A 22039-nucleotide genomic window follows, 5' to 3' on the forward strand; every position below is an offset into this window, starting at 1 on the left:
TTGACTGCAAGCGATCACAGGCAGTGTAAATTCAGGAAACCGTTCACTTATAATGCTATTAAACAAGCTCATCGTTTGATGTGTTTAATGATAACCTTTTGCTCCGGATGCTGTCACCTTCTTGCTGTGTGCTTAACATTTCATTATTATCCTACCAGAGTTTGAACACAGAAATTCAAAAATAGTTCTAACTTGATTACTTATGCTGCTACATACTCCAGATACTGCTTCAATGTTCACTTTCGTGTCCTAGTGATAGGCTACAGAATGATTTCACAACTTGCACGACAACTAACACTATCATTAAAGTTAACAGAAATTTGCTCTTGGATTCGGATATAATATAACAATATTAACAAATGACATTACAAAGCAGCAATGATGTATAGAAAGATTTATTTGTAAAGCATTAGTAATTGTCTGGGTTACAATGTTCATCACCATACCAATTATTATTAAGCAAATATTAATTATTGTCCGATGGGTCTAGAGATCAGTATTTGCACGTTTTTTCGTCTATTTGTATAAACTTGCAAGCACAAGTATTTGTACAAAAATATACTGAACAATCATTACAGTAGAGACGGATGTCTCTGAACTTCCGTTTAACGCATCAGGTTGATCAGGTTGAGAGCAGCAGCAGCAGCAGCAGATACACGTGAATAAACCAAAGTCTCTGATGGACCTTGCTCCAACCAGCTGAGCACAAGCTGCTGGTACTTTACATTCTGATCTCCCCTTGTAAAGGTCAGGTTAAGGTACTGCACACTATCTCCTGGATGTGTTAAGAACTCAAGAAGCCCATCAATGTCCATCATAAGAACATTGCGATCTTTTGTCTTATGTAGTTTGCCTGTTATACGGCCATAGGTCACTAACAGTTCATTGCTTCCATTTTGAGCCACGACAATGTTTCCAAACAACCTGTTCTCATATTGTCCCACAAAGTCTTGAGGATTTTCGATGTTCCCAGGGACTATAATTGTATCATTTGAAGGTGTCTGACCCGTAGTGTTGACCCATGGCTGAGGAAACTGGCATGCGTTTGTTGTATTAAGCCAAGGTTCTTCTCCAAGGAACAGGTCAGTTATGTAGTAGAAGATCTCCTGTATGGTCAACCCCACATTTAGATTAGTGGTGATGAAGACACCGAGGTCAAGATCTCTTAACAGATACAAGCGAGTGTTATAGCTGTTGATTCCTCCTGAATGCCAGACCACCGGGTAGCCTGTTGACAGTACAAGTCATCAGAGTTTACAGTAATTGGATATTTGTAGTCACAATGCAAGGTACTGTGATACGCGTAAATAGTAGCAATACTTTAAAAAAACTAGTTGATAACGCAGTACTTGGTTTCAATTTTAACACCTTATTTGGCAGCAGCCACACACTTACCTCCATAGGAAGACGTGACCTATACTCACCTCTATAGGGACGTGACCTATACTCACCTCTATAGGAAGACGTGACCTATACTCACCTCTATAGGAAGACGTGACCTATACTCACCTCTATAGGAAGACGTGACCTATACTCACCTCTATAGGAGGACGTGACCTATACTCACCTCTATAGGAAGACGTGACCCAGCCGTAACCATAGCCATAGTCCTGGTAGGTGACAGGGAACTGCGGCTTCAGCATGATGTCAGCAGTCAATTTCTGAGGGGACACGATGACGTGAGGTGTGTACATGTCTTGTAGAGTTGTCTTATTGAGAATGACGTCACCGTCTGACGTCACTCCTTCCCGTAGGTGCCATGACAACCACTTTACCATGTCGTCTGCCGATGAAGCGATGGAGCCAGCAGGTTCTCCCGGATGTAGGCTGCAGATTTTTTTAATAACGGCATTTCCAATTGGATTTTGAATTTCATTAAGAAAATAGTGTGATTAAATTACAAGTGATAGCTTTAGCTTTTCTTAATGTGTGTGTGTGTCCCTGTTATTCTGAGCTGACGATATGCACGAAAGAAGATTTCTTTGAAGCAGTAATGTTACAGACTGATTATGATCGTATGAAATTAGGTATTCAAATAGCGTTTAGCTACCTTAAGATATTTTACAACAAGTTTTGGGAACATTTTCCGGCCTTTAGTAGCGATAGCTATACTCTTATAAAATGACTTAACTATTTTATTATCATTATATATATTATCGTTATTATTAATGCGCACGGAACAACATTAATTTATCCACAATTTGCGTGGTTAATGTGCTGTCTACTCTGTCTGCTTACTTGTAAATCACCGGGTCAGACAGGACCACGTCATTCCTGACATGAACATAAGGCAAGGCGAAGTTGTCCGCATCCACCTCCACATTGAACCCGATGACCCGGCTGTCATTCATCTGCAAAGGCTGAAAGATGCGTTGGTGGAGAAGGTCCTCCCAGGATGCTCCGCTCATCACCTCGGCGACCCTCCCGGCCAGTAAGTACATCCAGTTGTTGTAGTTATACTCGTCACGAAACTGTCCTGATGCCGTCAGATACTGAAGTCGGCTATGAATACATCAAACGGTCTATATATATATATATATTTCTATCCCTGCCCCGTCGTTGTCGTCGTCGTCGTCGTTGTCGTCTTCGTCGTCGTCATCAATATCATCATCATCATCCTTTTGTTAAAGCTTGATATTTATTATTTGATCAATATAGCAATGGAGGCTGTGTGTTAGAGGGAGAATCAATGCCACAGATTTAAGTAGTATGTTGCTTTAATTAGTCACCTTGTAAACTGTTGTCTGGTGAATGTGAATGGGAATCCAGCGAATAAGGGAATGGCGGAAGCTGTCAGCCCTGTCCTGTGAAGCAGAATGTCCTTGATTGTCACATGACTGGTGAGATACTCGTCTGCCAGCTGGAAATCGTTGCCAAGGATGTCCTTGACTGGAGTTTGCCACGAGTACTTTCTAAAATGTAAGTATTGTGGGGGGTAAATGTTTTGCCACTAAAGGTTAACGAGGGTTCGGTCATTTCTCGACTAACCTTTCATCTGTGATATGCATTCTAGAGCATTATGAACGAATTGTGTAATAAACGCCGAAAAACTATCAATTCATACGTTCTGCTTACAGTTAGGTCGTAAAGTAATTGAATATTAACTTTTTGTTGTCTTGTCATGTAAAGTTTTTGATATCTACACAGAACTAAACCTAACTATATAAATACGTAAAATACAAACAAATATGTGCATATGTGTGTGTATTCATCAATCAATGTAGGCTTACTTGTGAATGTATAAAAAAATCGATTAATTTATGCAGAAATGTAAAGACTTTTATACCAAGCTCCTTTGTTGAGACAAGATGAGAGTCACTAACCCTTAATCTACATTGTACACTGTGTTTTTTTCACTGGATAAAAGACAATCCTTGATGCTAAATATTGTACGTGACATGGCGGTTATATAAAATAACTTTGCCAAACTTGTGAAGCATTCGTCCTCATTTGTTCGGTTAAGAAGGGCATTAAATCTCGGCAACGTATTTATGCGGCCCCCTTTTGACCCACAAAGATATGGTCTCTCGTGTCAGATGTGTCTAGTCATCGCACATTAATAAGTAATAAAAATGTAAGATATTTTCCTAAATGATAAGGTTTGCCATGTTACCCGCGTGAGAATCTACTTACCCCCCGCTCTCCTCAATCAACATGGCCAGGATGGTGGAGGTGAAGGCCTTGGTCACTGAGCCGATGCCGAACAAGGTGGAGGAATTCACCGGTCGTCCAGAGGCTTTGTCGGCCATGCCGAACCCTCGAGTCCAGGTCTCGTTACCCTTGACAACGGCCAACGAAAGGCCGACACCTTTACGACACTGCATGAGGTTCTCCACAAACGCCCCAATTCTAGAAGTCAGTTGTGGAGTCAACACCTTGCCATCCGCGGTGGTCCACAAGGTGAGGCTACAGAGACACAGTAGTGTCAGGACAGTGGACATTGTTGTTGTCCTGTAGAGACTTGGGAATCTGAAGCTAGTCTTTCAAATATTTCTCTAGTGCCGAGATCATGCACCTCAAGCGCTTGTTTCTTCACGTAAAAGTGTGGGTAGCTCTGGACTGAAACTGAATGGTCGCTGATTTTAAGCAACCTGGCTTTTCAAGACACAAGCACAAACTACGTAGGTCACCTTGATGTACTTACTGGTGGCTGATAAGCTGAGTATACAAGACTTATAGGGACAAACATCAAGCGGAATGTGGATGAACTCCCTCAGTCGCAAAACTGCCAGGCACTTGCGAAAGAGATTGCACATCATTGAGCTGACAGCGTTTAAACATCAAAAGCAAACGGGAAAAAACAGATTTGACGAGATTAAAAACGCACTGTATAGACATGAAGCTCACCCCACCAGTGTGTGCGAGATGCTTGAATACGTGGGTATGGCATAAAGGGGCATGAGCACCACATAAATTATTAAAAATTGAAATAGTCGCCAGACGTTGAGTTTGCTGACTATGCCGCACCTTGTCCTTGAAAGTTGGACATTTTCTGTTTTTTTTTTAAACTTCTGCTGCGAAAAGTGATGCCCCAATTTTTCTCCCTCAAAACCTTTTAGTGTGGAATTCAAGTATTACAGGACATTACAAAACAATAATAGTGCATAGAAAGACATTTAAAAAAAGAATTAGCAATTCAAACGGGTTACAACAGTCAGCATAAAGCAATATAATTATTCTCAAATGAGCCTAGAGATATGTGTCAGAATAATTTATTGAAAATGATCAGATAGGCATTTTAGCTATATTTATATAAGCTTCTTATAAATGTGGATATTCAGTGTAGGACAGAAAACTGTAGAAATAGTCCATATAATGAAACCAATCGGATGCAAAAATACTCTGATGGAATAAGCATGAAAATTGCTGAAAATGGATTTCAGGGACATCAGATACTATGCTCAATTCTATTAATTTTTCACTTTTACAGTATCACTTTCAGCACCAATTGTGATTTTGAATTCTTCCTTCACCAGCCGATGACACCCGAATATAATTTATAAACACACCCTGCCTCTTTATAAATTATCATTGACGTCTGCTGCCATCGGGGAAAAACAAAAAGAGGAAGAGAATTGCAAATGAAGGAAATTTCCTCAACCACATATTGTAAGATACAAGTATTATTTTATTAACCCTTTAAGGGGTAGTGAGATACTACAAGATATAAGATATTTTATTCTTCAATCCTCTTCCGGGTATTGATATACTACAGTACTACAAGATGCAAGATACTTTAGTCTTTCACTCTCTACGGTTTACTGATATTGCAATATACAAATTTCTTTCACTACTGAAGGGATATTGAGATATTGATATTTTACCTTGTATTGGTAACTAATATACTAACTTTTATTACCCAAGCATGAATCAATGCAAATGGACTAACGACGACTATTTGGCCATGCATTCCAATTTCAAGCAAAAGAGAAATTATTTCTTGTTATACACATGAAAGAAATAGAAATCAGATGCTTGAGTGAACCCGACTACTTGAATAAAGATTAATTTCTTATTAGACAAAATCTTTGGTGCGCTCAAACACCGGTTAGACCTTTTCATTAGAAAGATATCCAGAAAACGGATTTGATTGGAATGTCAGGAGAGTGAAATGATAAATACAAAACTCATTCAATACACACGTTCGTTTTACCTATTTTCATAGGATTGTAGACACCAGCATTTGAACCACCATACACTGAAAGGCCGTTACAATAGGAAACAATAGAGTTTTTGAACTTCCGTTGGTCGTATCGCTTGGAGAAGCAGAATCTGAGACTCTCGAATAAACCAAAGTCTCTGTTGGACCTTCACTGAACAGAAGCTGCTGGTACTTTACATTCTGATCTCCCCTTGTAAAGGTCAGGTTATAGTACTGCACACTATCTTCTGGATGTGTTAAGAACTCAAGAAGGCCATAAATTTCCATCATAAGAACATTGCGGTCTTTCGTCTTATATAGTTTGCCTGTTATACGGCCATAGGTCACTAACAGTTCACTGCTTCCATTTTGAGCCACGACAATGTTTCCAAACAACCTGTTCTCGTATTGTCCCACAAAGTCTTGAGGATTTTCGATGTCTCCAGGGACAATATTTGTGTCATTTGAAGGTGTCTGACCCGTAGTGTTGACCCATGGCTGAGGAAACTGGCATGCGTTTGTTGTATTAAGCCAAGGTTCTTCTCCCAGGAACAGATCAGTTATGTAGAAGAAGATCTCCTGTATGGTTAACTTTACATTTCGATCTTCATGACCACTGGTGGTGATGAAGACAGCAAGGTCAACGTCTTTTAACAGATACAAGCGAGTGTCATATCTGTGGAGTAACCCTGAATGCCAGACCACCTGGTAGCCTGTTGACAGTCATTACAGTTTATAGTAATTAGATATTTATAGTAAATGTACGGTGTATACATACATGTGAAAAGTAGAAATACTTATAAAATACCCATTTAAGTTGATAACGTTAAGCAGGATTTTCTTTGAAAGCCTCCTTGGACTGTTACTTTGTTGTAGACGGATTGCAAGCAGTCGGTTGTTATGTTACCCAAGATTTTTAGAAGAAGCTATTCAGAACGCGAGTACAGCTTATTTAAAGTCAGCTGTCCTTTCCCTTGCCATTTCTAGAAAGTCATCCACTGGATAGATGGTAGCCTTATTGCCAGGATTTACTCAAACGCGCGAAAAGCGAGTATTGAGCATACCAGTTACCCGCATACACACCAGTAAATTAAAAATATACGAAGTCAGGATTAGTAACTTTCGAATGATCATCCTGACACACACAAGTGATATTCTTAACAGGACATTGGCGAATGCGTCCGGTTAGGAAGACCCCACAGGAATATTCAAATGTTCGTTTTACTTCTGCTACAAAAAGTTTTGCTAAAGAGTGTGTCACCCTAATGTAAGTGTACGAGGGGATGACACACTTTGTTGTTCCTCGATACCTTTTAGTGTGGGATTCAAACTGGATATGACATTACAAAACAAGAACTCGAGCTCTTTATTGACATCTGGCCATTACTGCCAATATCACAAGGTGAGCCTCGTTACAAAACAAGAAGAATGTATAAAAAGCCATATTTTGAAAGTATTAGTAATTGATTTTCAATGGTCAGAATAAAAACAATATAATTATTGTCAAATGAGCCCACAAATATCGAACACTAAAATTTATTGAAATTATCAGATATGCATTTGCAGCTATAGATGTATCAAAGAATGTTTTAAATGTGAATCTGCAGTATAAGTAGAAAAATTACAGAAAATGGACTTAAAGAAATATAAGATACTATGTCAAATTCTATTGAATTCTGCTTTTAAATTATTCCTTCACACGCCGATGGCACATGATTAAAACACACCTACCCCTTCACAAGTTGTCACTAATGTGTGCTGCCATCACGAAAAGACACAAAGAGAAAGATAATGCAAGTGAAGGAAACTCCTTAAACTAGTGTAGAGACAAGATATGTTTTATTTTATCCTTTAAGGTATATTGAGATGCTTTGCGATTCTTTATTCTTTTACGATCAACAGAGTATTGATACACGACAAGATCTAAGATACTTTAGTGTTTCTCTCAAGTACTGTGTATTGATGTATTATAATATACAAGCTCTTTCTTTCATCCTCCAAGGGACATTGAAATAATGCAAGATACTTTGCTCTTTAACTAAATTAATGTACTAATGTCTAGTAAAGTCTACTATAGAAGTATCAATCAATTCAAATGGATTAACGACGATCCTTTGACTAATGCATGTAAATTTCAAACAAAAGATAAAATGATTTGCTGTAAAAAAGAAAAAAATCATAATCTTGAGTGAAAATGACTATTTGAACAAAGAAAGGTAAAATAAAATCTTTGGTGCGTTTAAACACCCTGCTTAAGTGTAGCCATCTTCATAAGAACACAACGGTTAAGATTTGATTTGAATATCAGGTGACTGCAATGATAACTGCGGTAATTATTTTAATTCGCTTGTGTTTGTTTCACCCATTTTATAGGATTGCAGACACAAACATTTGCACCATAATACATTGAACGATCACTACAAGAGTAAACAACAGGGAAGCTTCTGAACTTCCGTTGGTTGCTTCAGTTGGAGGAGCTGAAACCATCTCTAACGCCCGATGAGTGTGTCACCAGTAGGAGCTGAAACATTTGTTCGCGAATAAACCAAAGTTTCTGTTGGACCTTGGGTCGCCGCACTGAACAGAAGCTGCTGGTACTTTACATTCTGATCTCCCCTTGTAAAGGTCAGGTTATAGTACTGCAAACTATCTCCTGGATGTGTTAAGAACTCAAGAAGGCCATAAATTTCCATCACAAGAACATTGCGGTCTTTCGTCTTATATAGTTTGCCTGTTATACGGCCATAGGTCACTAACAGTTCATTGCTTCCATTTTGAGCTACGACAATGTTTCCAAACAACCTGTTCTCATATTGTCCCGCAAAGTCTTGAGGATTTTCGATGTTTCCAGGGACAATATTTGTGTCATTTGAAGGTGTCTGACCCGTAGTGTTGACCCATGGCTGAGGAAACTGGCATGCGTTTGTTGTATTTAGCCAAGGTTCTTCTCCCAGGAACAGATCAGTTATGTAGTAGAGGATCTCCTCTAAGGTGTACTTAACATCTGAGCTTTTATAACCATTGGTGGTCATGAAGATACCGAGATCGAGGTCTCTTAACATGGACAAATAAGTAATATAGCTGTTGATTCCTCCTGAATGCCAGACAATCGGGTAACCTGTTGAAAGTTACAGTTTGTAGTAATTAGATAATAGTTATAGTCGAAGTACAGGGTATGGCTATATATGTAAATAGTAGTAATACTTGGGAAAAAAACCTCTTGATGCTTTATCACCTCCCTGCTTCAGTAACTTCACTGATATATTATCAACAGCTGATTTTCGTCTTTTGAAACTGGATTAAAGTTTTTCGACCATTTTGTAGGACTAGTGCGTCTAAAGACTTATTGGTTTTAGTCTTATGGTTTTGGACGATGTAAAGTCTTTCATCGACTGAACGTTGTGTTGGTTGTTGCAATGTTTAACTAATCAGCTTAATACATTTTACATTTTGTGAGAAGATGGCCATTGCTGTCTTCGATGACAGACGTCATATGCTGACAGGTGTTAGAGAATGTCATCAGTAGTTAGTAGGTCTGTTTCTGTCACCTCGTGCCTTTTCTTCCTATTATTTCCGGTGCTAGTCGTGGAGCAAGCTCTTGTTTCTGATTCGGCAGTTCCTCTGAGGATGCTTTTTTTCAAGGCTCTAGTTTGAACACTGTCACCGAGTGGTGATAAACGATGTGAACGAAAGGTGTGTGACTGTTTCAGAAAAGTTGAGGACAAGTCCAGCAAAACATATTTAGGAGTTTGTAGAAGGTGTGGATTAGTGTATAAATATCTAATGCAGGCTAGGTATTATACAAATATTTCCTGAGCAAGTGTCGATCAAAAAAATATTTGTCTTACTACATCACGAATATCGTTTGGAGTTTTAAAATTATTTGTTTTTGATTTTTTTGAGAGTAGAATTAAGACACCTGCTCATTTGGTACTTGATTATTACTTATGACAGCTATTTATGTAAGGATCAAGAAACCAATGCTACTACAGAGGTGGAAGCTCGTTGGCTACATCGAGGGACCAAAGATTTTGGGAAATAGTATTTTGCATTGAGCTTAACCCAATAATTAGAAAACATTGGCACCCGAAAAGTCATCCAGCTGTCCTCTAGTACACTTTACGATATAAGTGTATCCATAAAGTTCTGTGAAGTTTTATGATATATACCCAAGGAAGACATTTTTAGACCTAAAATTTTAGGCATTATTTTTAATTCCAATGTAACAAATTTCTTAAATTATTCAATAATAATATTTAGTAATAAAAATATGTAATATTGTTAGAATTGGACTGTTGTTTGAATTTCTAAAGCAGTTTATATATATGTTTTCAGAATCATGAAAACAAACAAGTGCTTAAACAAATCCAGTTGATGAAAATATATACTTGGCTTAGAAATGTCAGGCACCAGAAGCTTGTGAAACTGAATCATGAGATTCCACAGTCTGGGGCTAAGATGTCCACAGTTTATATGTCCGTAGATACTGCTCACCTGCATATGAAGACGTGGCCTATACTCACCTGTACAGATAGACGTGACCTATACTCACCTGTACAGATAGACGTGACCTATACTCACCTCTATAGGAAGACGTGACCTATACTCACCTCTATAGGAAGACGTGACCCAGGCGTAACCATAGCCGAAGTCCTGGTAGGTGACAGGGAACTGCGGCTTCAGCATGGCGTCAGAAGTTAATTTCTGAGGGGACAGAATAATGCGAGGTGTGTACATGTCTTGGAGAGTTGTCTTATTGAGAATGACGTCACCGTCTGACGTCACTCCTCCGTGTAGGTGCCATGACAACCACTTCGCCATGTCGTCTGCCGAAGAAGCGATTGCGCCAGCAGGTTCGTCTGGATGTATACTGCAAGTAATATTTTGTGAAATAAAACGAATATAATAAGATTTTGAATTTAAGTATCACGTCACCAAACAACAAGTGATAGCTTGTATTCTCTCAGCTTGTGTGTGTACGAGCGAGTGCGTATGTATGATTCTCTGTCTGTATGTTATTTTGCTCATCGGACAACATACAGGAAAAGTGGTTTGTTTAATGTCACAGACTGATAGTTGACATAGGATGACCAAGATCGTTTGAGACTGGGTTTTTAATATACAGTTTATCTACCTAAGTGATATTCTTTTAGCGGGTTTCCGAAATATTTTTCGGTCCTTAGTAAGGATAGATAAGTTCTAATATACGAGCCTAAGAACTTTATCATCAGTATTATCTTAACTATATTACTAACTAGCATAGTGATGACACTAAAACATTGCTTTTATCCTCATTATGCATGCGTAGTCTACTGTGTCTACCATAACTTACTGGTAAATCACAGGGTCGGACAGCACCAATTCATTCCTAACATAAACATAAGGCAAGGCGAAGTTGTCCACATCCACCTCCACATCGTACCCGATGACCCGACTGTCATTCATCTGCAAAGGCTGAAAGATGCGTTGATGTAGAAGCTCCTCCCAGGATGCTCCCCCCATCACCTCGGCGACCCTCCCGGCCAGTCCGTACATCCAGTTGTTGTAGTTCCACTCGTCACGAAACAGTCCTGATGCCGGCAGATACTGAAGTCGGCTATAGACACAACAAACAATCTATAAATACATTACTCGATCATTGACCCCCATTATCATAATCATCAACTGTTATTTGGGACATAGTTGTATTACAGTATCTATAGACGCATAAAGAGAAGGGGAACTTGTTTTACAGGCGCGCTCGTGTGTGTGTGTGTGTGTGTGTGTGTGTGTGTGTGTGTTGTATACAATGTTTGTTATATCTCAGTATCAGTTTGTGCGTTTGTTTGAGGGACAAAGAATGCACGTCTCAGATTTTAAGTAGGTTGTTGGATTAGCTGAGTACTTTGTAAATTGTTCTCTTGTAAACGTGGCCGGGTATCCAGCGTATAATGAGATGATGGAAGTTGTCAGCCCTGTCCTGTGAAGCAGAATGTCTTTGATTGTCACGTGACTGGTGAGATACTCGTCTGCCAGCTGGAAATCGTTGCCAAGGATGTCCTTGATTGGAGTCTGCCACGTGTACTTCCTGTAATGAAAGTGTTGTGGGCGGTTAGTGTTTTGCGTTGTTACACTCATTAACTAAACTATGAACCATGGTATACATTCCAGAATATTACGAACTAAATTTAATAATGCTACGTTCCCTGTCTTTTACACCGGTCAACACACACTAGCATTTCTTTTCTAGCCACACAAATTAAACTCTCTAAGCAGAAAGGCACTAAAGAAAGCTGCGTTTGCGTTTGCGTTTGCGTGATGATCAGGGAACATTTGGAAACCACGAGAATGTCAGCGTCAAGCAATCACAGTTGTAAATCGTTTTGTAATGACAATAACTGGGGCATTTTTCAACCTCATCCCACCCCAAAAGTACAGCATATTGCGTAAGTCCATGTAAAGTGTGCTCAACCTTCGTTAATTACCGGTCCTTTATCATCTTCATTACTGTTCTCATTCTGTTGAGGTCTATCAAGATTAGTTTCTGAGATATTTATTTTACAACCTCGGATATGTCTACACGATTAAGTCTAATTTAAGTTTGAGTAAGTTAATGTACATTGTGATGTTGAAACACGTTAAATCTATGGATGTCTGTACATGAGTAGATAAGTCGTTCTGACATTATTGTGATAAGCAGTGCACCAAACGATGCACTTAAAACATCGCAGCGAACGGAGGCTCACGGGTGTCGTGGGTTCGTATTATGGGTCCGACACACAACTCTCATAATGTAAAATATGTTTACACAGCCTCCCTGCCTGTGAATCTCTGTGCGTGTGCTCCGGTCTCTTCCGTCGGTCTCTTCTCCTGTCTCTTTGTAACGACGGCTATATAAAGTAACTTTGCAAAATTTGTTTAACATTCGTTTATATTTGTTTTACTTTTAAAGTATGGCTACATGCTCTTCGGCCTTCTTTTTAACACACAAGTGTACAGTATCTTGTGTCAGATGTTTTGTCTAGTCATGAAACAATAATAAGTAATAAAAATGCAATATATTTTTTAAATGGCAAGGGTTGTCATTACCACCGTGCGAAAGTCAATCTACTCACCCCCGGCTCTCCTCAATCAACATGGCCAGGATGGTTGAGGTGAAGGCCTTGGTCACCGAGCCGATGCCGAACAAAGTGGAGGAATTCACCAGTCGTCCAGAGGCTTTGTCAGCCATGCCGAACCCTCGAGTCCAGGTCTCGTTACCCTTGACGACGGCCAACGAAAGGCCGACACCTTTACGACACTGCATGAGGTTCTCCACAAAAGCCTCAATTCTGGAAGTCAGTTGTGGAGTCAACACCTTGCCATCCGCGGTGGTCCACAAGGTGAGGCTACAGAGACACAGTAGTGTCAGGACAGTCGACATTGTTGTTGTCATGTAGAGACGTGGGAATCTGAAGTCAGTGTTTCAAATATTTCTCTCGTGCCGACAGCATGCACCTCAAGCTCTTGTTGCTTCACATTAAAGTGTGGAGGCCTACGAGTGGCAGATTTTAAGCAACCTGGCTTTTCGAAGTAGGTCACCTTGATGGACATAGTGATGGCTGATAAGCTGTGCATACAAGACTCACAGGGACAAAGATCAAGCGGAATGTCGACACTTGAACAGTTTCAAAACGTGAGACAGCAGATTTGGACAAGACATAAAGGGGTATGACGATCACATAAATAATAAACAAACATGGTCTCGTTTGTGACCTTCCAGAATCAGTAGAAGATTTATGGATTTACTGCCTCAGCAGCGAAACGAAATAATGGCAGCCTTTCACACAACTTTGAATGACTTTACTCTTCTGACACGGCGACAACTACATCATACTACATTTTACTTGTGGTGCGTAAACGCTGTGTAAACACTCAAAGTTGCAGTTAAAGGAAAAGACAATGAAAATGGCAAATTCGAGTTAAATGATAGACACTGACCTTCTATAGGGTTTTGCTCAAAATTTAGGTTTTGAAAGAACCGGTTACCTGAAATCGTGTGTAAATCACAGCCATGAATTGGCTGTCGGAGACCACCATGTTTGACACTCTTTCGAGAACCCCCCCCCCAAAAAAAAAAAACAAAAAAAAACAAAACAAACAATAATTCCTTATTTAGGTGGTACTACTTGACTATAAAATGAATTTTCTGTCATGCCAGTCTTCTCCCTGTTGCTCATTACTGCCAATATCACAAGGTGAGCCTCGTTACAAAACAAGAAGAATGTATAGAAAGCCTTATTTTGAAAGTATTAGTGATTGATTTACAATGGTCAGAATAAAAACAATATAATTATTGTCAATTGAGCCCATAGATATGGAACAGAACAATTTATTAAAATTATCAGATATGCGTTTTCAGCTATAGATGTATCAAAGAATGTTTTAAATGTGAATCCTCATGATAATTCTATTGCACTTTGACTTTTTTCTATAAATTCTGCTTTTGAATTATTCCTTCACACGCCGATGGCACCTGATTAAAAACACACCTAACCATTCACAAGTTGTCATTGATGTGTGCTGCTATCACGAAAAGACACAAAGAGAAAGATAATGCAAGTGAAGGAAGCTGCTTAAACCAGCCAGTTACAGAGACACGATATGTTAATTGTTATTTTATCCTTTAAGGTATACTGAGATGCTGTGCGATTCTTTATTTTTTTTTACGATCAATAGAGTATTGATACACGACAAGATCTAAGATACTTTATTTTTTCACTCAGTACTGTGTATTGATGTATTACAATATACAACAAACTCTTTCTTTCATCTTCGAAGGGACATTGAAATAAAGCAAGATACTTTGTTCTTTTGCTAAATTAATGTACTAATGTCTAATAAAGTCTACTATAGAAGCATCAATCAATGCAAATGGATTAACGACGATCATTTGGCTAATGCATTCAAATTTCAAGCAAAAGAGAAAATGATTTTCTGTAAAAAAAAGCACAATCTTGAATGAAAAGGACTATTTGAACAAAGAAAGGTAAAATAAAATCTTTGGTGCATTCAAACGCCCTGCTGAAGAGTAGCCATCTTCATTAGAACACAACGGTTAAGATTTGATTTGAATATCAGGTGACTGCAATGATAACTGCGGTAATTATTTTAATTCGCCTGTGTTTGTTTAATCCATTTTAGAGGATTGCAGACACAAACATTTGCACCATAATACATTGAACGATCACTACAAGAGTAAACAACAGGGAAGTTTCTAAACTTCAGTTGGTTGCTTCAGTTGGAGGAGGTGAAACCATCTCTAACGCCCGATTAGTGTGTCACCAGTAGGAGCTGAAACATTTGTTCGCGAATAAACCAAAGTCTCTGTTGGACCTTGGGTCGCCGCACTGAACAGAAGCTGTTGGTACTTTACATTCTGATCTCCCCTTGTAAAGGTCAGGTTATAGTACTGCAAACTATCTCCTGGATGTGTTATGAACTCAAGAAGGCCATACATTTCCATCATGAGAACATTGCGGTCTTTCGTCTTATGTAGTTTGCCTGTTATACGGCCATAGGTCACTAACAGTTCATTGCTTCCATTTTGAGCTACGACAATGTTTCCAAACAACCTGTTCTCATATTGTCCCACAAAGTCTTGAGGATTTTCGATGTTTCCAGGGACAATATTTGTGTCATTTGAAGGTGTCTGACCTGTAGTGTTGACCCATGGCTGAGGAAACTGGCATGCGTTTGTTGTATTAAGCCAAGGTTCTTCTCCAAGGAACAGATCAGTTATGTAGTAGAAGATCTCCTCTAAGGTGTACATTACATCTGAGCCTTTATGACCATTGGTGGTCATGAAGATACCGAGATCGAGGTCTCTTAACATGGACAAATGAGTAATATAGCTGTTGATTACTCCTGAATGCCAGACCATCGGGTAACCTGTTGACAGTATAAGCCGTTACAGTTTGTAGTAATTAGATAAAATATATAGTCGAAGTACAGGGTATGGCTATATGTGTAAATAAACTTAGTTGGTAAGAAAGTGCTTACTTTGAATGTTAAAGAGGACTCAGAATTGAAAACAATTTTTTATACAGAAGTTTGACAGGTCGTGTAAAGTCGAGGTATAGATGTAACTGAATGTAGCTTGTACTTCACTGCAATGTCGGTCAGATTGTTGGCAAGGTCTGACAGTTCAGTCTGGTGCCTGATAGTAAACTGATGTCGTCTGCAGATGAGAACTGAGATGCAATAGTCATTAAGGGTTTATTGAAATATATGTTGAACTGTACAGGCGAAAGAAAGAGGACTTCTGACTCACACGCACCGTTGTTTTAAAGAAATATCTCAGTTTGTTGTTGATGAGTACTACTTTCATTCCACTGTTGCACAGAATTTTGATGACATGGACGCTTAGATATTGAATTTGAGCTTTTCGCATTGCAGGCTCTTGTGTTGGATTTTGTGAAGTGCCTTTTGCGACAGTTGAATATCTGTTTAACTTTGCTTCTTTCTGGTCTGAAGACACCCAGTGTCTCTGCGAGTAGTCCCTCAACACTAGTGTTGATGCGATTAACTAGTATCACCTTGTTGGGGCAGGTTTTAGTGTTGGCTGTTTGTTTTGTTGTTGATGTTGTTGTTGTTTTTTTTTTTTGTTTTTTTTTGTTGGAATAGGTATAACTAGCGGTTAAGATCATTCTTTAAGCCATTCTTCGCGTTCCTTGAATCTGTCGGAAAGAGCAAGGTCTCTTGCTGCTTTATCCCCTCCCTGCTTCAGTAACTTCGCTGATATATTATCAGCAGCTGATTTTCCTCTTTTCAAACTGACTGAAAGTTTCTCGACTCTTTTTGTAGGACTACTGTGTCTAAAGACTTGTTGGTTTTAGTCTTGTGGTTTGGAGGATGTAAAGTCTTTCCACGACTGAACGTTGTGTAGGTTGTTGCAATGTTTAACTAATCGGCTTAATATATTTTACATTTTGTGAGAAGATGTGTCTTCGATGACAGACGTCTTATGCTGACATGTGGTAGAGAAGGTCATCAGTAGTTAGTAGGTGTTTTTCTGTCCCCTCGTGCCTTTTCTTCCTGTTATTTTCCGGTGCTAGTCGTGGAGCAAGCTCTTCTTCCTGATTCGGAAGCTACTCTGAGGAAGCTTTTTTTCAAGGCTCTAGTTTGAACACTGTCACCGAGTGGTGATAAACGATGTGAACGAAAGGTGTGTGACTGTTTCAGCAAAGTTGCAGACAAGTCAAGCGGTTCTAGAAGGTGTGGATTAGTGTATAAATACCTGACGCAGGCGTGATATTATACAAATATTTTCTGAGCAAGTGTCGATCAAAAATGTTTGTCTTCCTGCACCACGAATATCGTTTGGAGTTTTTAAATTATTTGCTTTTGATTTTTTTGAGAGTAGAATTAAGACACCTGTTCAATTGGTGCTTGATTGATGATTATTACTTATGACAGCTATTCATGTGGGGATCAAGAAACCAATTCTACTACAGAGATGGAAGCTCGTTGGCTTGCTCATTTGGTACTTGATTATTACTTATGACAGCTATTTATGTAAGGATCAAGAAACCAATGCTACTACAGAGGTGGAAGCTCGTTGGCTACATCGAGGGACCAAAGATTTTGGGAAATAGTATTTGTATTGAGCTTAATCCAATCATTAGAAAACATTGGCACGCGACAAGTCCTCCAGCTGTCCTCTAGTACACTTTATGATATAAGTGTCTCCATAAAGTTCTGTGAAGTTTGATGATATATACCCAAAGAAGACATTTTTAGACCTAAAATTTTAGGCATTATTTATACTTCCAATGTAACAAATTTCTTGAAATTTTATTTAATAATAATATTTAGTAATACAAATATGTACTTTTTTCAGGATTGGACTACCGTTTGAATTTCTAAAGTAACTTATAGATATATATACTTTTTCAGAATCATGATGTCAAACAAGTGCTTAAACAAATCCAGTTGATGAAAATAAATACTTGGCTTGGAAATGTCAGGCACCAGAAGCTTGTGAAACTGAATCATGAGATTCCACAGTCTGGGGCTAAGATGTCCACAGTTTATATGTCGGTAGACACTGCTCACCTGCATAGGAAGTCATGACCTATACTCACCTCTATAGGAAGACGTGACCTATGCTCACCTCTATAGAAAGACATGACCTCTACTCACCTCTATAGGAAGTCATGACCTCTACTCACCTCTATAGGAAGACGTGACCTATACCCACCTCTATAGGAAGACGTGCCCTATGCTCACCTCTATAGGAAGACGTGACCTATACTGACCTCTATAGGAAGACGTGAACCAGGCGTAACCATAGCCGAAGTCCTGGTAGGATACAGGGAACTGCGGCGGCTTCATCATGGCGCGAGCAGCTAATATCTGAGGGGACAGAATAATGCGAGGTGTGTACATGTCTTGGAGAGTTGTCTTATTGAGAAGGAAGTCACCGTCTGACGTCACTCCTCCATGTAGGTGCCATGACAACCACTTCGCCATGTCGTCTGCCGAAGAAGCGATCGCGCCAGCAGGTTCGTCTGGATGTATACTGCAAGAAATATTTTTGGAAATAAAACGAGTTTAATAAGATTTTGAATTTAAGAATCACATCACCAAACAAGTGATAGCTTGTACTCTCTCCAGGCCTGACGAGAGGGGGGGACAGGGTCTGGTGTACCCGGGCCCGGGGTTGTCAATGAGGCCCGGCCTTGGTCAGTGGATTTTTTGTTCTTCTTCTTCTTTTCTTTTTCTTTTAAAGAAAGGTCTAAGGACAGAACACCCAAGCATTACACATGCAGAAGTTGAGTTTCAAGTCTGTAGAATACATTATATACTGGGAAAATAATTTACGATTACAAGTACAAGGGGCCCGGAGAGGTCGTCTGTCCCGGGGCCCGGGCTGGCTCTCGGCGGCCCTGACTCTCTCAGCTTGTGTGTGTGTGTACGCGCGCGCGCGTATGTATGATACTGTCTGTTTGCTATTTTGCTCATCTGACAACATACAGGAAAAGTGATTTCTTTAATGTCACAGACTGATAGTTGGCATAGGATGACCAAGATCGTACGAGACTGGGTTTTTAATATATAAATATATTTGTGATATTATATTAGCGAGTTTCGGAAATATTTTTCGCCCTTTAGTAGTGATGGGTTTGTTATAATATACTAGCCTCAATTTTTTATCATCAGTATTATCTAAACTATATTACTAACTAGCACAGTGATGATACCAAAACATTGCTTTTATCCTCTTTATGCGCACGTAGTCTACTGTGTCTACCACAACTTACTGGTAAATCACTGGGTCGGACAGGACCACTTCATTCCTGACATGAACATAAGGGAAGGCGAAGTTGTCCGCATCCACCTCGACATCGTACCCGATGACCCGGCTGTCATTCATCTGCAAAGGCTGAAAGATGCGTTGATGGAGGAGCTCCTCCCAGGATGCTCCACCCATCACCTCGGCGACCCTCCCGGCCAGCCCGTACATCCAGTTGTTGTAGTTAAACTCGTCACGAAACTGTCCTGATGCCGGCAGATACTGAAGTCGGCTGTGGACAAATCATCATCATCAACAACAACAACCTAATACTTGGAGACTCCAGCTGTCGAGTGGAAGAGGGTTCGTTACAATACGTATAAACACATAACGGCAATAGTATTGCACGTGTGTGTGTGTGTGTGTGTGTGACAGAGAGAATGTATGTCATAGATTTATGGTTGTTGAATTAGTTGGGTACTTTGCAAACTCTTCTCTGGTGACTGTAGATGGAAATCCAGCGAATAAGGGAATGGAGAAAGCGGTCAGCCCTGTCCTGTGCAGCAGAATGTCTTTGATTGTCACGTGACTGGTGAGATACTCGTCTGCCAGCTGGAAATCGTTGCCAAGGATTTCTTTGACTGGAGTCTGCCACGTGTACTTCCTGTAATAAAAGAGCTGTGGGTGGTTAGTGTTTTTTTACGAGAGGTTAACAGCGATGGTTGGCACACTCCTTCACTAATCTTTGAACCGTGGCATACATCCTAGAGTATTATGAACAAATTGTAGAAAATGCTTATGAAATAATTATAAAAACACATCACAACAGACGATCTCTTACAGTTCTGATATCGTACAATCAATCCCCTTCAAAATATTTGCTACTTAATAGTCTTTTCATGCAGATTATTTGAAAAGGTATCTTTTAACTGAGGTAAGTTTACCAAATAAATGCATAATTTAATATGGGAAAAAATATATGTATTTATGAAAGTATTAATCAACCTACTATTATATACTGATTTTCTTAGCCATCTGAAAAGCGTGAATACAGCAATGAGGATGTTAAATACAAGTCCGATATTTAAAGAGGGTTGGCCATATTTCGCACAGTCTTACACAGTATGCAGCGCTTATGGAGTCAACTGGCATTGGAATGTCGTCCTGTGACCTCGAAGTAAAATTAAATTTCTCGACCGACATTCATCCTCTTAGATACTCATGTTCAGTCTTTACAGTTTTCTTTTGAAGAAAACAAAACTAACATTTCAAGTAGTCACCCATATGGAACCAGCACAGCAGAAAGACTGATAAAAGAAAGCTGCCATTGCGCGATGATGAGATGACAGGTGAAAACAGAAAGTCCTGTCAGCATCATGCAGCCTCAGTTCAGAAACTTTTCGCAATCGCAATAACTGGGCCATTACTTAACGTTCTTCGCTCTCCTCCATCATTTCTCTTTCTCACTATGTGTGTGTGAGAGAAAGAGAGAGAGAGAGTTGTGAAGGTGCATTTAATGTATATCCTACAAACGTATATGATCGAGCGCCTGTGTGTATATGTAAAATTTTGTTGCTGGGAAAAAGCACAAAACAATTGAAAATTATTATTAAAAATATTAATATAAATAACCAATAATAACGTAAGTGTTAGTTCTCACGACTTTATCAATCCATATTTTTTGCTTCACCTTTCCACTAGACTTAAGCAGCTTTATCAAGTTCTTTTGTTGATAATGAAAGTCACTAACTCTTACTTACACATTGACAGCGAAGAGGAAAGTCACTAACCCTTTTGCGACATTGCACAGTAAAACGTTTCTCCACAAGGTAAAGATATTAATCTTTCATGCTAGACATTGCCCAGTAATCTGGTAGATATTATATAGTGCATGTGTTTATGTGACACCTTTTTCATCCACAAAACTATAGCTTTTTATGTCAGATGTTTAGTCTAGTTATCCCACAATACAAATGTAAGATATTTTTCTAAATTATAATTATATATAAATTCTCTCTGAGTGAATAGTCTGTTTACCCCCGGCTCTCCTCAATCAACATGGCCAGGATGGTTGAGGTGAAGGCCTTGGTCACTGAGCCGATGCCGAACAACGTGGAGGAATTCACCAGTCGTCCAGAGGCTTTGTCGGCCATGCCGAACCCTCGAGTCCAGGTCTCGTTGCCCTTGACGACGGCCAACGAAAGGCCGACCCCTTTACGACACTGCATGAGGTTCTCCACGAACTCTTCAATTTTGGAAGTCAGTTGTGGAGTCAACACCTTGCCGTCCGCGGTGGTCCACAAGGTGAGGCTACAGAGACACAGTAGTGTCAGGACAGTGGACATTGTTGTTGTCCTGTAGAGACGTGGGAATCTGAAGTGAGTCTTTCAAATATTTCTCTCGTGCCGACAGCATGCGCCTGAAGCGCTTGTTGCTTCACGTAAAAGTGTGGAGGCCTACGAGTTGAAACTAAGTGGTGGCAGATTTTAAGCAACCTGGCTTTTAAAGATGCAAGCACAAGCGAAGTAGGTCACCTTGATGTACTTACTGGTAGCTGATAAGCTGTGTATACAAGACTCATAGGGACAAAGATCAAGGGGAATGTGGCCGAAATGCAAAAATGCAAAAACTATACAAAACTAACAGACACTTGCGAAAGATATTGCACTTAAGTTTGCCTTTCAGCTCCAAAAGTTGAAGGTGACGAAACAGACTTGGAGACTTAGAAATGATCTTTGGATCCTCAACCCGCCAAGCTAGTCCGCAAAACTCCTTCTGAACCATGCGAAATATTTTTCAAATGTCACTATGGCAGTAAAGGGACACGACGGCCAAGTAAATAATGAACAAACATAGCCTTGTCTGTGAACATGTGTTAAAAATTTCACTAGGAAAACTGCGAAATATAACTTATGTTATAAGTATCACCTCAAGAATTTTACTCACACGAAGGACTGGCTGTCCTTGTTTTTAGACCATGTCTCGGGCATGCTGCTCTTTCTGCAGGTGCCATCTAATAACAGGACTGGCTGCTTTGTCATGATATATCCTTAGTTACTGGCCGGGGTAAAACACCAATTACCCACCCTCCCAAATGACTGGTATTAGTAAGAATTTCTGAAGATTTGGTAGAAGTATAGAGG

General features: G+C 39.6%; 2 protein-coding genes across 2 annotated transcripts; both read right to left on the reverse strand.

Annotated features, from left to right (window-relative positions):
• Positions 1 to 377: 377 nt before the first annotated feature.
• Positions 378 to 13571, reverse strand: LOC112559668. The gene is made up of 11 exons (XM_025231003.1): positions 12736 to 13571; positions 11526 to 11708; positions 10974 to 11237; positions 10252 to 10511; positions 8136 to 8759; positions 5663 to 6354; positions 3634 to 3983; positions 2730 to 2912; positions 2239 to 2502; positions 1568 to 1827; positions 378 to 1228 (listed from the first exon to the last, which is right to left on the reverse strand). The coding sequence occupies exons 1-11, from the start codon at positions 13053 to 13055 to the stop codon at positions 606 to 608; spliced, it is 4023 nt and encodes a 1340-aa protein (XP_025086788.1). The 5' UTR covers positions 13056 to 13571; the 3' UTR covers positions 378 to 605.
• A 784-nt stretch (positions 13572 to 14355) lies between these two features.
• On the reverse strand, positions 14356 to 21597 carry LOC112558787 (penicillin-binding protein 4-like). Its single transcript, XM_025229449.1, has 5 exons — positions 20934 to 21597; positions 19378 to 19560; positions 18925 to 19188; positions 17920 to 18182; positions 14356 to 15550 (listed from the first exon to the last, which is right to left on the reverse strand). Exons 1-5 carry the CDS (start codon positions 21239 to 21241, stop codon positions 14922 to 14924), a joined length of 1647 nt encoding a protein of 548 aa, XP_025085234.1. The 5' UTR covers positions 21242 to 21597; the 3' UTR covers positions 14356 to 14921.
• Positions 21598 to 22039: the final 442 nt, after the last annotated feature.

This window comes from Pomacea canaliculata, linkage group LG3, assembly GCF_003073045.1.
Source record: "Pomacea canaliculata isolate SZHN2017 linkage group LG3, ASM307304v1, whole genome shotgun sequence".
Classification (NCBI taxonomy): Eukaryota; Metazoa; Mollusca; class Gastropoda; order Architaenioglossa; family Ampullariidae; genus Pomacea; species Pomacea canaliculata.